A 16,934-nucleotide genomic window follows, 5' to 3' on the forward strand; every position below is an offset into this window, starting at 1 on the left:
ACGCCCTACCCAAAGCTGTAAAGGAATGTGGATCACTACCCACTTTCAAAACCTCTCTCAAGGGACACCTACGGGAGACTGCAATTCAACACTGGCCCCTGTAAATATCCTAACCCAATCATTCCAACCCCCTCCAATGTACAGTCATTTACCTAGTATGGTTTTGTCAATAGTTCAATGTACAATTGTGTTTGTTTGTACAGTGTCTCCTCCCCCCCCCTCAATGTACAGTGTTACTTGTTTATACAGTGTGCCCCCCGCCCCCCCCCCCCCCCCCCAACCACCTCCAATGTAAATTACCCAGTATGGTTGTCAATATCCCAATGTACCCAACCCCCCCCACCCAACCTCCAATGTACAGTTTCTACGTCAAATGTATATACTCCCTTTTCTTGACTCCTTCTGTATCACAAACAGTACTGTATTTGCAAATCTGGTATGTCATAAATGTATAGATGTAGCAGTACTGACTATCTGTATGTCATGTATGTCATATATGTCTATATGAATTGAAAATGGGGGACCCTGATGGAAACAAGACAAACGTCTTTCTCAGGTCTGCATCCCCTTAACAATTGTATGTATTGAGCCGTACTGTATTGTACCCATTCTGCAATCTGTTAAATAAAGTTTTCATTCATTCATTCATGCTCCGTGATTATAGCCATCCATCCATCTCTAAAGCTAACCACTACTTGTAAAAGCCACAACCACGTTACCATATTTGTAATAATGTAAATCATTGTGTCGTTGTACACATATTGTGTTTATAACGTTAGTAGATAACATAGCTTAGCTTGGTAGCTATTGTGCTAACAACATATCCCGACATCCGGCTCGCTGGCCGGCATGAACGGCCGACCCAAAATGGTTCTCTCCTCTCTGTACACCCCGACCCGTCCCCACGGGTGCCCTGCCGGGGGACCCATGGACGCGACGGCGGCGGCAGCCGCAGGGCGCCCGAGCCCGCAAAGGCTAGTGTTACACGATAGCTATGAGCTAACTAGCGCTGCGGGCTCCGGCGCCCTGCGGCCGCCGCTGTTGTCGAGTCCACAAGCTCCTCCGCGGGGACGGGGGCACACAAATAACAACATTAACCAGACTCTCGTTGTGTCTATTATGCTAACGCTAACGTTACCTCATTGTGTCTATTCTACAAGCTTTAACGTTACCTAGCCTCTCGTGTCTATCTGCTAACGTTAGCATTAGGCTAACTAACGTTACGTCCCTAACCCCCAAAAACAAGCGTAACTAATCAGCGATCTTTTTGTCAGACTAAACTCTCCGCTCGGTGGCAAATTGTGTTGATGTCGGTTTTGTTTCATCAATAAATGAGGCAGAATACACAGTGACTGTATCCTTTTTTATTGCACTTGTTTCTTGCTGCAAACATACATAAGACATCCTACGCGAGACATTAAAGATGGCGGCGTTCTGTTTTCGTTCAGACTCCCCAAACAGTGACGCGTCTCTCTTCTGACCAATCAGTGGTCTGCAGGTTTTTCACGTGACATTTCTGGAGCTCTCATGCTGATCACCAGCAGCCCCGCCTCCCCACACGGAGACAAACTGAGTACTTTATTTTAGTGGAAAAGCAACATTAGATTCGGCTCATTAATATGCAAGCCACACCTGTTGTGACGTCGGCGTTTGATACGCTTTTTTGATTCGCGCGTGCATGTTATTCGTGCGTGGACCTTTTTAACTCTTTCAGAGTGGCATTTCCGGTGTCAAATGGAAAAAAATAAATAATGAAATTAGATACCAATGATGTAAACTACCCATAATTGATCAGTAGGGTTTAACCTAGAGGTTGGCCTTTAAACTAGCCTATCTTAAACTAGCCTAGCTTTAGGACGAATTATACTTCTGCCTGGGCTGCCGCAGCTCCTTTCTCTGACCATCATACCTTCACATTATCGGCAATGCCCGGAGTTACATTTTTGTCCAGCTGCACAATGCACATAGACCTTGCCATGGCCTTGGGAGCTAACGGCGCTAGCCTCTGTGAAGCATCGGCACCACTTTGACGTTCCAGTGTAAAGTTTGCTTTAGCACAAATGTACAGAAGCCCTAAGAGGTCGTACATTCATAAATTTTATTTACTCCGTTTTCCTGTGATAACGAGTTAATTTAATTAGTTTTCTCGTGATAACGGGATAATTTTCATGAGATCTCGATAGTCTAGTATATATTAAATCACTGCAGGAAACATCATTCAGTGTCGCAATGTCAGAGGAGCAAGTAGCCCCTTTCGTGACTGTGATGCATCACAGTCACGAAAGGGGCTAAAGGAGCAGGAGGATATTGATCACTGCGTTACATATCTCTTCAATCAAGGCCTGACAGCTGAAATAGCTTAATGCCTTGCTGTTACAGATAATATATATATACACATTAGTGTGCGTCATCTAAGAAGACGGTTAGCAAAGGCTTCAGCTTCACCGGCGGCACAAAGTGAGCTCTCAAAGAGCACTATACCGGAGGCTGCAACTCGAAACTGGCCCTGTATGTCCAAACCCCTCCCACCCCCTCCAAATGTACAGTTTCCTCCCCCTCGTATGTATATTTTCTGTTAGGATCTATGTACTGTACTGTACTGTACTGTATATTTGCATATCTTGTATGTCACAAATGTAACAGTACTGTGTATACTGTATACTGTAGGCCTATATATATTTTTGAAAACTACAAGGGTGAATAACACTGTTTTGTTTGCTTTTTTTCTTTTAGAATACTGTTTTGGAATCTACATTTTTGTATACATTTTTTGTAAAGCGAATTTTGAAAACTACAAGGGTGAAAAATACTGTTTTGCTTGCTGTTTTTTTCTTTAGAATACTGTTTTGGAGTCAACATTTTTGTATTTTTTTGGTAAGAATATAACAGGCACATATAAGCACTATGCTTCAGTCTGTACCTTTTCAGTCACTGTAAACAATCAAATATTGATAAATGATGGTGTATATTGTATTGTGTGAGATGATAACTGAAAAAATAAACTACTACTACTACTATACCTGTATGTCATGTACCCCCCTGAAATAAATTAATCCGTTATCACGAGAAAACGGACTTTGTTATCTCGAGATCTCGAGAAAATTATCCCGTTATCACGAGAAAACAAATTTAATTAACTCGTTATCACGGGAAAACGGAGTAAATAAAATGTATGAATGTATGGCTTCTTAGGGCTTCCGTACAAATGAATGGAACCAGATACTAATGGGAGCATGTCTATGTTCCCCGGGTCCTATGTTCCCCGGGTTCTATGTTCCCCGCTTTGATTGATTGATTGAACATTTTAGACCACCAGCCCTGATTCCAAACTCTAACCTTAACCAGTTCGAAAGAGGGCCTAAGCTTAACCGTTCGAAACAAGGCGGACATTAATAATTAATAAAATAATAAAAATTAATAAAATGTTCAATCTATTAATCAATCAAAGCGGGGAACATAGAACCCGGGGAACATAGGACCCGGGGAACATAGCGATGATCCCATACTAATAATAATAAATAAAATTTGTAGTGCACTTTTCATTCAAGCAGATCCCAAAGTGCTACAGGTTTAAAAAACATAGTATAAACAGAAAAGTTAAAAGAACAACACTAGAAAAAAAATCACAAGATATAGTTATTACCAAGCTCGTGAGAATGGGTTTTAAGCAGAGCCCAATCGCTGAACACAGGAGAGGAGAGAATGGAGCGTTTCAGGATATTTAATAGTATTCCCCAAGCAGACAAGAGTTACATCCAGAAATGTACAACAGACAGGAATTGGGAATGTTCTTGGGGCAATGAGAGCAGGTGCACTCCAGTGCTACTGCGGACGGAAGACACAGGTCCGTGTCGAGAGAGTGAGCAGGAACTCCTTAGTAAAGCTCCAGGGGTCCAGACAGGGGCTCGCTGGAACGGAGGTCCTGGGCAGAAGAGAAGGAATGTTAGAACAGGGAATAATCAGTGTCTAGCAGGTCTTCGGACTGAGGCGTCGTACCTAGGTAATGATAATAACACCACGACCACTTCTGGTCAGCATCCTCCGGTAGAAGTAGGGTCTTGGTGATCAGGGAATGGGATACAGCTGTGAAGAGTGAGGTGCCTGGCAGCGTGTGAATCAGGAGATGAGGTGCAGCTGAGTTGAGTGACAGGGGGTGAAGGAGTGCTGACCATATGGGCGTGAGGCTTCCGTGGTGGATGGAAGGGGCGATGAAGAGGAGTGAGGAAGGTGTGTGGTGAATGTGAAGGGGGGATGAGGAGGAGTGAATAATGCTCTTGCTGTGATTATGACAAAGCTAGCAATCAGCAACAGAAATGTTTTCAGGCCTGCTTAAAGGAGTCCAGACTCTGTGGTGCCCTCAGCTGGATGGGGAGGCTGTTCCACAGGCGTGTTGCAGCCGAGCAGAAGGCTCGGTCCCCCATAATAATTATAATAATTGGTTAGACTAGAAGTCTTTATTTGTCATGCAGTTTTAACACACACACGCGAGATGGGCGACCCACAGGAACACACACACATGCACTGAGTCGCTGATGAAATGTCTCTCTGCACTTTTCCCATCCCGTCGTCCTTCCCCCCATGGGCAGCCGGGAGCAGATAGGGCGTCAACGTGAGCCGCGCCCCGGGGCCCAATCCAAGTGCTCCTGTCCGTCTTCGTCAAGGACGCCACAGCGTTAGCGATCTGTTGTGCATGTTTTTCCATTGGGTTTATCTTATCGGGGGTGAAACCCTTGCGAGCACGGGGAGAACATGCAAACTCCACACAGAAAGGCCTGGGAGATACCCCACCTGAGTACCTGGCATCATGGAAACCTGGTCCCCAAGCGGGAATCGAACCCTGGACCTTCTTGCTGTGAGGCGACAGTGTTAACCACTACACCATGTGCCGCTAGTCCCCCATGGTTCAGAGCCTGGTACTGGGGACCCGAAGGAGCCTCGGTTTAATTTCAGGAAGTTGCTGTTTATCCATGCCTTTATACGGATACCGACCACTAGCTTAAAACTCCGGGAGAGGTATTTTTAGCCAACAGCTTGGCTAGCTGGTCCGTATCCGCTTCCGTTCATTTGTGCTAAGCTAGGCTAGATTGCAGCCAGATAGCTTTCTACTGAATGCACACAAATGAGATTGGTATCTATCTTCTTGTCTGACTCAGGAGAAGATGGTAAGTGCATTTCCCATAATGTTGGTGTGTTCCTTTAAGTGGAATGGGATTTGTCTAAACACAAATGGGTCCAAGTTACTTTCAGCTAACATTGCAAACATTACATTCTCATGTGGGAACCAACCACCTATAACCGCCCAGTTTGATATCAATACTGTACATTGGAATACTGACAAAGCCATACTTGGTAATTTACTGTACAACTGGGTTAGGACATTTTTAGGGGCCAGTTTCGAATTGCAGTCTCCCGTAGGTGTTTTTTGAGAGTGTTTTTGAAGGTGGGTAGTGATTCACATTCCTTTACAGCTTTGGGTAGGGCGTTCCACATTGATGTGGCATAATTGCGAAACGTGTTTAGTCCCTTGTTTGAGCCGAATCTGGGTTTAACATGATTTGTGGAGCTCCCTCTGGTGTTGTGATCGTGGTATTCACTGACCTTTGGGAAGTATTTTGACATGTACATGGGTACCTTGGTCGTGTAGTGTATCTTGTAGACCAGGCCCATTGCAAGTTGCTGTACTCTGTCGTCTACTCTAAGCCATCCTAGGTTGTCAAAGTGGGCAGGGGTGAGGTGGGTTCTAGGAGTCAGGTCAAGTAGTAGTCTGACTAGTTTGTTTTGAGATGTTTGTAATTTGTTTTTTAGTGCCTTTGAGGTGCTTTGGTACCATGAGGTGCAAGCATAGTCGTAGTACCCTTGAATGAGTGCTCCTGCCAGAGTCTTCAGGGTATTCTTGTTTACCAGAGAGGAGATCCGGTACAAGAATCGAGTTCGTTGGTTGACTTTTTTTTATTACATTGGATGCCATTTTGTCACAGGAAAGATTAGCCTCTAGGATGGAACCCAGGTAAGTAATTTCATCTTTCCTTGTGACAATATTGTCACCCACTGTAACTGAGAAGCCGTCGGTCTTGCTGAGTTTGTTATTTGAACCGAAGAGAATGGACTCTGTTTTGCCCATGTGTAATGATAGTTTGTTGTCGGCGAGCCATATGCAGATTTTGCCTAGTTCCGAGCTGAGGGCTTTTTCAACCTGTAACTTGTTCTTGTCAGAGACCAGCAGGGCTGAGTCGTCCGCAAACAGGAACAAGTTGCAGTCACAAGCTGACAACATGTCATTTGCATAAATTAGGAATAGTAGCGGTCCTAGTATGCTTCCTTGTGGAACACCACAGCTCACTGTGAGGGGGGGGGGGGTAGGGTACCGTTTACCTCCACCATCTGTTCTCTCCCCTCCAGGTAGGATTGTATCCAGCTCACTGATAGACTATCAAAACCAATTGCTTTTAGCTTGTCAATCAGAATGGTGTGATTTACAGTGTCGAAGGCCTTTTGTAGGTCCAGCATGACCATGCCGCAGTATTTGCCCGCATCCACCTCTTGTTTGATGTGGTCGTTCAAATAGAGAAGGCATGTGTCAGTGGAGTGGGATGTTCTGAAACCAGATTGGAATTCGTAGATTAGATTTTTTTCAGCAAAGGTACTTTTCGAACTGTTCGTATACAATTTTTTCCATGACTTTCGAGATGGATGTAAGGATAGAAACAGGGCGGTAGTTGCCTGGGTCTAATTTGCTGCCCTTTTTGTGCAGGGGTGTTACTCTTGCAATTTTGAAGTCCTTAGGGACGTGTCCCTGTTTTATGGAGAGGTTTATTATGTGTGTGATGACTGGGGTGATTGCGGCTGCTGAGTCTCTGAGGAATTTGGAGGGGATGTTGTCATGGCCAGTGGCCTTGTCACTGTCCCTAAATGTTTTGAGTTTCTTGTGTTGAAGGTCGATTCAGGGCTAAATAATTCACTCAATGTGGTTGTGGTCTATAGACCCCCATCTGCTGATGCTCCAATGACAAGATGGCAGGTTTACTCTCTCAGTATTCTGATGTTGAAATTATTGTATGGGTGACTTCAATCTTGATTGTTTTAGTAATACTATAGTTACCTCAAGGATGTTCATCAACTATACTAACTAAATAACACTAGGTCTACCCTAATTGATTTAATTTGTGACAAAATTCTTGTTTGTGGTGTCTTCGATTTAGGATTTAATGATCATTTCCCTATAGTATCTATCAGAAACACTCGATTAAAGAAACCACAATCTCTCACTATTATCAAGAGAAATTCAAGAAACTTTAGTGATCAAGTATTTTTTTATTAACATTTTCCACAGTGACTCACTATACATCTGAAATCCCTGATTTAGAAACAATACTGAATTTTGTTATGAAAACCTTTCTCTCAATCATTAACAAACATGCACCTCTCAAGACATGAGAATAAAAGACAGATTAACCTCTTGGTTTACACCAGTTTCCTGAATTTCCCCAAGGGGATCAATAAAGGAATATCTTATCTTATCTTAGAATTGTGACCTTTACTTTAGTAAAGGAACAGAGCCTGGTCATTGTTCAGTGGGGATCCATCCCATTGGTCTTCATTTAGATACATTAGAAACAAATGTACATCACCGGTGAGGAATGTGAAATATAATTATTACATTTCTACTTAAAGGGGCACTTCCCCAAAAAACAATGCTGATTTATTTAGTATAATCCCACACCTCCAAAAACTCAGTTTTGCACATTCATTTACTTTGACTTATTGAAAGTAAATTAGTTTGAATATGGCCACCAGTGATGTAATTGAATCCTTGTGTTAATTACAGCCCAATGAAATTATAAGGTAGCATTCCCTATAAGACTATTTAGGTATTGCTATTTTTCATCTACATCATTTCATGGTGCTGTAATTAATCAACACAAGGATTCGAAGTCCCCGATGACATCACTGGTGCCCATATTCAAACACATAGAACGTTTTTTGATGTGTGTGAGATTATGTGCAAAATAAAGTGCCCGTTTAATCACTAGCTCTTATTCCGAGCCTAGTGAATCTGTCTGAATCCTTATCCAGGAAGTGAATTCTAGAAACAAACTATTTCTTTACATGTCAAATTTAATGATTGCTTTATATCTGAACATGAGATCTGCTTATCCTTGTTGTGGAATATTTAAAATGAGCCAATGACAGTGAACTGTAGAAATTGAGATTGAGTCATTTGTATATAAAAACATAGAACATAGTTTAATATCTGTGCTTCCACAGAGATCAGTTTATAGAGAGACACACGAGCATCTGACCAGAAAGTGACCAAGAGGTCTGGTCAGACACAGATTAAATACATAATTGAAATGACGTACATTAGACATCCAGATATGACAGAAAGGTAAACAAAATCTGCCCTAGTGGGAGAAATTAATAAACAAGCCTTGGCTAATAATAATAATAATAATATCTTAAATTTATATAGCGCCTTTCAGGAGACCCAAGGCGCTTAACAGCTAAGGGAAGGGGACAGGGAACAACGTAACAACAAAATAATAATCAAAAGGAAAGAAAGAAAGAAAACGAAAGAAAAAAGGGTAATTTACAAATTTGGTGAAAAGGTGGGGTTTGAGTTGGGATTTGAAGGAGTGCAGGGATGTAGCACTACGGATGTTTGGAGGGAGGGAGTTCCAGAGGGTGGGTGCGGCCATAGAGAAGGCTCTGGGACCAACAGTCCGCATGTTGGTGGTGGGGATGGAGAGGAGATCGGAGTCAGAGGACTGCAGCCTCTGGGGCGGGATGTAGGGATGGAGGAGGTCCGCTAGGTACCAGGGGGCAAGGGAGTGAAGGGCTTTGTAGGTGATAGGCAGTGACTGCTTGACCACAACCATGAGCTCAGTCTTCTTGCTATTTAGCTTCAGGAAATTGGATGACATCCAGGCCTTGATGTCAAGGAGACAGTTGACGAGGTGCTGTGGGGGGAGAGGAGTGGAGGGTGAGGTGCTGATGTAGAGCTGAGTGTCATCAGCGTAAGAGTGGAAATTGAGACCATGTTTCCGGATGATGTGACCAAGGGGGAGCATGTAGATTGTGAAGAGGAGTGGACCAAGAACGGAGCCCTGCGGCACACCTTGGTTGACTGGGGCAGGGGTGGAGGTGGAGTTGCAGATGGAGATGAACTGTTTTCGGTCAGTGAGGTAGGACTCGAACCAGGTGAGAGCGGTCCCAGTAACACCCAGGTGGTCAGAGAGGCGGTTGAGGAGAATGGAATGGGAGACCGTGTCAAAGGCCGCAGATAGATCCAGGAGGATGAGGAGGCTGATGTGACCAGAGTCGGAGGCAATGAGGAGGTCGTTGGTGACCTTGGTGAGAGCAGTCTCGGTGCTGTGGTGTTTCCTGAAGCCAGATTGAAAGGGTTCATAGAGCTCATGGTTGGACAGGTGTTGGTGCAGTTGGGAAGCCACTGCTCTTTCCAGGATCTAGGCAGTGTTATTGTTATGTCTTTCACACCAGAGGCCAAATGCTCCTAACCTTGGTTCTGTAACGGTTCCAGGGAGGACAATGGAAACTGTGGCCACAATGTAAATTGTGGTCACAGTAGGAACAGTGGTCCCCTACCTGGTCTCCTACCTCCCTCTAGTGGCCAGATGACCCAAATGGTGCAGTCAATCATCACACCGATATTGACTATATTGCTGAATATAATTAATGTTATTTTATGGTGTCTGTTATTGAATGTTCCTTCCCTTGTGTGATGTGTTTCCCCTGTCTGCTTGTGGTTTTGTAATTGCTTTTGTGTTTAGTTGGTTGTTGTGTGTTTTAGACTGGCCTGGCCAGCTGTGGCCACTTGTAATTAGTCTGTGTATATATGTGTGTTCGGTCTGCTTCTCTGTGTGGTGACATTCCTCCGTTAACCCTGGTCCTGTCGACGTCGTCCTTGCCCTGTAGTGTTGTACTGTTTAAGTAAGTGTATATTAGTGTTTCGTTTTGTTGCCTGTCTGTTTTCGAGTTCTCAGTTCGCCTTTTATGTTATTTTGTAACTTGCCATCGCCCGTCTTTATGTTTGTTTATTTATCTGCTTCGTTACTTGTGTTTTTGGTCTTGTGACCTATTTATCGCTCTCGTGGTTCTGAAATAAAAGAACACAGTGTTTGAGAAGAGCAAACTGCTGTCTCCGTTTCCTCCTTCCACTCCATTCCGCATATTGGGTTCTCCTCTCCTTCCCTCGCCACCCCACCGTAACAGAATGTCACCACCAACCAAGAACCCAGCGGACAGGGTGGCAGGTACCATGAGGATCATCCGGAGCCTGATGGACGGTGACATACAAAATTACTCACCGGCCAAGTGGGTGTTCTGGTTCCGGATGATCGATCGGGTCGCCACGGAGAGCCCGAGAGACGAGCCAGCGATGCGGGACATAGCCGACCAGGTCACTGCTCTCATGGAGAGGTGTAGGTCGAGGGCTAATACAGTTAGCCTGCCGAAGAGTATCAGGTTCACGGTCAGCCTAGAGCCCCTCACCACCGTTGAGGCTGCTCAAATGTCCATCGCTGACCAGAGGTCCCCAGCTAGCACAGTCCCCACTGCTAGCTTAGGCTATGCAGCTAGCCAGGCTTCCAAAGCTAACCCAGCCCCTACTGTTAGCTTAGCCTCTGCAGCTGGCCAGGCCCTCCCAGCTAGCATTGTTCCTGCAGTTAGCCAGGCCTCCCCAGCTAGCACAGTCCCCACTGCTAGCTTAGGCTCTGCAGCTATTCAGGCCTCCCCAGCTAGCACAGTCCCCACTGCTAGCTTAGGCTATGCAGCTAGCCAGGCTTCCAAAGATAACCCAGCCCCCACTGCTAGCTTAGCCTCTGCAGCTAGCCAGGCCTCCCCAGCTAGCACAGTCCCCACTGCTAGTTTAGGCTCTGCAGCTAGTCAGGCCTCCCCAGCTAGCACAGTCCCCACTGCTAGATTAGGCTATGCAGCTAGCCAATCTTCCAACGCTAACCCAGCCCCCACTGCTAGCTTAGCATCTGCAGCTAGCCAGGCCTCCCCAGCTAGCACAGTTCCCACTGCTAGCTTAGGCTCGGTAGCTAGCCAGGTTCAACCAACTAGCCTTTCCCCCACAGTTAGCCTAGCCCCCGAGGCTAGTATTGCTAACAAGGCCTCCACAGCTGGTCCAGCTTCCACACCCAGCCCAGCCTCTTCAACTGGTCCGGCTGCAACGCCGGCTGCCGCAGCTCCCCTTCCGGCCTCCACGTCACACCTCGTCGCCGCAACTGGTCCGACCTCCACGCCCAGCCCAGCCTCTACGCCTGGTCCGGCTGCTACGCCGGTCCTTGGCTCCTCGACTGGTCCTGGCTTCCCCTCTGGTCCAGCCCTACGCCGTGATCGGCGCCCTGGTCCTCACCGTAGTCTTCGCCGTGGTCTGCGCTGGATCCTATTCCGGGGGTCGTCGCCGTCGCACCTCCGTGCCGACTCCCCCGATCCTAGTCCGGCGATGGGAGGGTCCCTCGTCCGGGATCCTGCTCCGGGGTCCTTACCCTTGCCCCTTGGCTCCAGGTCCCCTGACCGGCTCCCTGTTTCTCTCCCCGCCTCCCCTCTCCGGTCCTCTATCCCTGTTCCCACCCCTCCTCGTCGGGCCTCTGTTCCTAGGTCCAGCCCTCCTCTCCGGGCCATTGCACCCATCCCCACCCCCCCTCGTCGGGCCTCTGTTCCCAGGTCCAGCCCCCCTCTCCGGGCTTCTGCTCCCGTTTTCTTTTTTTAAAACTAAATTTTTTAGCGTTTATCGCTTTTCTGGTCAAGCATGACCGACAGTTGTAGGGTGAAACGGGAGAGAGAGCAGGGGGAGACATTCGGCAAATGACGGCGAGTCCGGGAATCGAACTCGGAGTCAACCAGATCCCTGACGCAGCACGGAGTCCCGCGACGCAGCGCGGTAACATGGTGTGCTACTGGAGCACCCTCTGCTCCCGTTTTCAGCCCCCCTGGCTGCTATGCCCCTCCTGGGTTGTTTTTTCGGGCTCCCGGCCCCAGTTTTCCGGGCCCCCCCCCTCAGCCTTTTTTAGTGTCTCGGGCATCTCGTCCGTTCGGGGGGACGTACTGTAACGGTTCCAGGGAGGACAATGGAAACTGTGGCCACAATGTAAATTGTGGTCACAGTAGGAGAGACCTACCTGGTCTCCTACCTCCCTCTAGTGGCCAGATGACCCAAATGGTGCAGGCAATCATCACACCGATATTGACTATATTGCTGAATATAATTTATGTTATTTTATGGTGTGTGTTATTGAATGTTCCTTCCCTTGCGTGATGTGTTTCCCCTGTCTACTTGTGGTTTTGTAATTGCTTCTGTGTTTAGTTGGTTGTTGTGTGTTTTAGACTGGCCTGGCCAGCTGTGGCCACTTGTAATTAGTCTGTGTATATATGTGTGTTCGGTCTGCTTCTCTGTGTGGTGACATTCCTCCGTTAACCCTGTTCCTGTCGACGTCGTCCTTGCCCTGTAGTGTTGTACTGTCTAAGTAAGTGTATATTAGTGTTTCGTTTTGTTGCCTGTTTGTTTTCGAGTTCTCAGTTCGCCTTTTATGTTCTTTTGTAACTTGCCTTCGCCCGTCTTTATGTTTGTTTATTTATCTGCTTTGTTACTTGTGTTTTTGGTCTTGTGACCTATTTATCGCTCTCGTGGTTCTGAAATAAAAGAACACAGTGTTTGAGAAGAGCAAACTGCCATCTCCGTTTCCTCCTTCCACTCCATTCCGCATATTGGGTTCTCCTCTCCTTCCCTCGCCACCCCATCGTAACAGGTTCGTCGTTAAAGAGACAGTCAGACTGTAGCCTAGTGTCTGCTGTAGTCAGACTAGTTTACTAGTTGGTCATATTAAACTAGTCAAGGCTATCAGAGATAGAATATGTATTTCAACACAGATCTATAATGACATAATCATATTTCCCTCACAGCCTTTAATAAACATTTTGCTGATGCTGGTCAGTTGTTTGATAATAATTATACAGGGCCCCCTCTTAATAATCATGATCCTGTGCGCATTGTGAGGCATGCCTCTCAGTTTTCCTTCCAGCTTTTCTCTACTTGTGTTGTTTTTGAAGCATTGTAATCCATTGATACCAGGAAATCAACTGGATAAATTGGATCCTTTTTTTCTCAGGCTAGCTGCTCCATTTATTACAGAGTAAACAACACATATATTTAATCTTTCTCTGTCAACAGGCATAGTTCCTAGTACCTGGAAACCGGCGCATGTATCTCCATTATATAAAGGTGGAGATAGAAGTGACCTAAATAATTATTGACCAATCTCCAAACGATCCTGTCTAGCAATAATCCTGAAATGTAAATAACCAACTCAAAAAATGTATCTCAAATCACTCTGGATTAAACCCACACCAATCTGGGTTTAGAACAAATCATGGCACGATCTGTCATTACTTTAGTTGTGAATGATATAGTATCTGCCCTAGACAAAAGAAAACATTGTACTGCCCTGTTTGTAGATCTGTCAAAAGTATTTGATACAGTTGACCATTCTCTTCTTTTACATGGATTACAGTGTTGGTTTTTGAAAATACTTTAGTCTGTGAAAACTGGGAAGGCCCAGTCAGAATTATTCAGCATATCAAATATGTTAGGGCTATAGATATTTTTATTGTTTTATTTATTGAATGGCTCTGACATCGAGATAGTTACAGAATGGAAATATCTCAGCATCTGGCTTGTTGAGAAATTTTCTTTTAAATACCATATAGACAATCAAAAATTGGCTTCTTGTACGGAACAGAAAGAGGGTTGTCTTAGATTATGGAGATATGATTTAGAGACATGCTACTGCTTCCATTCTTAAGCCCATGGATTCTGTATCACTCAGATTTATAGCTATAGTACTCATCATTGTATCCTGTACAATAAGGTTGGGTGAGAGACATGATTGGCACTGGATATCTGTTTCTATATAAAGCCATTGTTGGAGATCTTCCCCCTTATATCACTTCATTATTGGACTGGTGCTCTGGACCTCATCATACTCACTCCAATGCTTCAAACCCCCAGAGTTTACACTGAACCTGGGAAATCTGCTTTAATGACCAACCAGTTCACCCCTGAAATGCACCCCTGCAGTTGTTTTTAATTGTTTCATTGATTGCCTTTTTCTGTATTTATAGTGTGCCATATTTCTCAACATCATTTGAAATGAGAGTTGAACTCTTATGAATGAATGAATGAATGAATGAATGAATGAATGAATGAATGAATGAATGAATGAATGAATGAATGAATGAATGAATGAATGAATGAATGAATGAATGAATGAATGCATTAATGTTTGAGAGAGAGGTGTTAGTTGGACAATGCCTAGGCTAACCGGCCATGTCAGCTTCCATTCATTGTGCTAAGCTAGGCTAACGTGCAGCCAGATAGCTTTCTACTGAACGCACAGAGAGAAACTGGTATCTATCTTTTTGTCTCTCTTTGGAGAAGACGATAAGCTAATTTCCCAAAATGTTGGCGTGTTCCTTTAATTACACCGTAACCCAGTAGCCTACTGTAGAAATATTGAATGGCCTCTGAAACTGAACCGCAGACTCTTCCATTAACACTGGCTTAGGTCTCTGTGCATACATTAGAAGGGTTTTGTTGATCTCATTCTCTCTTGTTTCGTTCCTTTAGGCAAATACGTGTACCAGCCCATGACCAGTGTCTGCCAGCTGCCCAGCACAGCTGTGCCTCCCGCTGCCACAGAATACAGCAACACTATGAACTTATCCGTCTCTCTGGCAGAGCGCTTCCTCAAGATCGCGCCCTGTTTCCAGTCTCCGCCTCACCTCGAGTCGCCCAAATACTGCGTCATTGCGGACCTGTTTGTGGATGACTACATCGTGAAGCGCATCAACGGAAAGATGTGTTACGTGCAGCGGCCCCCGCCCCCCTTACCGGAGCCGCCTTGCCCCCCTACCCCTCCCCCTCGAGCACACCTTCTTCCCGGCCGACCCTCGCAACCGGTCCCGCCGACGCAGCCGCCCAAACCTGCCCCCGCACACCCGGTCCAGTCGGGATACGACGAGAACAAGCGCCCCGGCACCGCGGACAAGATAATGGATCACTGCTCCTCTCCATCCAGCTCAGAGGACTCTGGCATCAACGCGCTGGGTCTGCACTACCTGGAGTCGTGCGAGGAGGAGACGGAGGAGGAGGAAGAGGAGGACGAGTTAAGCAGCCTGGGCAGCCTCTGGGACCAGGATGAATGCGCTCTGCTGGCCCCATCCAAGTCAATGATCGAAATCATTGAAAAGATAGAAACGACTGTGTAGCACAGAACAGCCTCTCTCTCTGATGATCCAGGGAAAGTCATTCTGTATGGATTTGTTTGAGATGATAGAAGATACAGCCTCAACAAAGCCTCAGGGGGCTCACTTGGTTGCAATGAATCAAAATGTGTTTTCTTGGAGAGACAACCAGGATATAAATGTTATTTTTAAACTGTCCACCCCCCACCTCTCTCTCTACAGGGTCAGCCCTATGTTCCCACAGCCCAATGTTCCCACAGCCCTATGTTCCCACAGCCCAATGTTCCCACAGCCCAATGTCCCCATAGCCCTATGTTCCCACAGCCTATGTTCCCACAGCCCTATGTTCCCACAGCCCAATGGTCCCACAGCCCTATGTTCCCACAGCCCAATGGTCCCACAGCCCTATGTTCCCACAGCCCAATGGTCCCACAGCCCTATGTTCCCACAGCCCAATGGTCCCACAGCCCTATGTTCCCCCAGCCCTAGGTTCCCCCAGTCCAATGGTCCCACAGCCCTATGTTCTCACAGCCCAATAGTCACACAGCCCTATGTTCCCACAGCCCAATGGTCCCACAGCCCTATGTTCCCACAGCCCAATGGTCCCACAGCCCTATGTTCCCCCAGCCCTATGTTCTCACAGCCCAATAGTCACAGAGCCCTATGTCCCTGGACGAACCCTCTACTACCAGAGGACAATTGGATAATAGGTTGGGTGTAATTGGCTACCAAATTAAGAGAAAGGGGGATACAATCAGATAAATATTTATGAAAAAATGAAATGTGGGAACATAGGGCCTAATTTTGAGTGAAAAAAATAAATCTTAGAAATGTGGGAACATACGGCTGTGGGACTATTGGGCTGTGGGAACATAGTGCCTAATATTGAGAAATTCTTAGAAATGTGGGAACATAGGGCTGTGGGACCATTGGGCTCTGGGAACATAAGGGCTAATTGTGAGAAAGATCATAGAAATGTGGGAACACACACACACACACACACGCACACACACACACACACACACACACACACACACTGCCCCACCCCCCCCTGCTCCAGCATGGTATGAATTATTCAGCAGTCAAGCATTAGATTCACTTTTAAGGGAAAAAAAATCATCATCAACATGTGCATACTGGACCAAAATAAACAACTTTCAGAAAACCTGTTTTACACAACACGTACAAACAAAAGAGTGAGGCTTTTGACAACTTTCAGTCTAGTTTGATGTGACTCCATGGCTAAATCATGAATGAACAGAAGAGGCATTAAGTAGACTTCCTGATGAGGAGCAGACTGTTATACTAGGTAACTGTGTTCTAATGGGAGCAGACCGTTATGCTACTGTAGGTAACTGTGTTCTGATGAGGAGCAGACCGTTATACTAGTAACTGTCTTCTAATGGGAGCAGACCGTTATGCTACTGTAGGTAACTGTGTTCTGATGAGGAGCAGACCGTTATACTAGTAACTGTCTTCTAATGGGAACAGACCGTTATGCTAGGTAACTGTGTTCTAATGGGAACAGACCGTTATGCTAGGTAACTGTGTTCTAATGGGAACAGACCGTTATGCTAGGTAACTGTGTTCTAATGGGAACAGACCGTTATGCTAGGTAACTGTGTTCTGATGAGGAGCAGACCGTTACGCTAGGTAACTCTGTGTTCTCC

The 16,934-nt window shown here is 45.8% G+C and overlaps 1 protein-coding gene across 1 annotated transcript in view; it reads left to right on the top strand.

Annotated features, from left to right (window-relative positions):
• Window positions 1-15,505, top strand: part of LOC311229351 (UPF0524 protein C3orf70 homolog B) — a gene marked incomplete at its 5' end in the record, with an annotated part of 74,103 nt that extends 58,598 nt beyond the window's left edge. Inside the window, one exon of the mRNA XM_084315433.1 lies at window positions 14,648-15,505. Within this exon, the coding sequence (XP_084171559.1) occupies window positions 14,648-15,288 (641 nt within the window). The 3' untranslated portion in view covers window positions 15,289-15,505. The remainder of the gene's footprint in view (window positions 1-14,647) is intronic.
• Between the last annotated feature and the right edge of the window lie 1,429 nt (window positions 15,506-16,934).

Source organism: Notolepis coatsorum (assembly GCF_963971535.1).
Source record: "Notolepis coatsorum genome assembly, chromosome: 5".
NCBI classification, from domain to species: Eukaryota; Metazoa; Chordata; class Actinopteri; order Aulopiformes; family Paralepididae; genus Notolepis; species Notolepis coatsorum.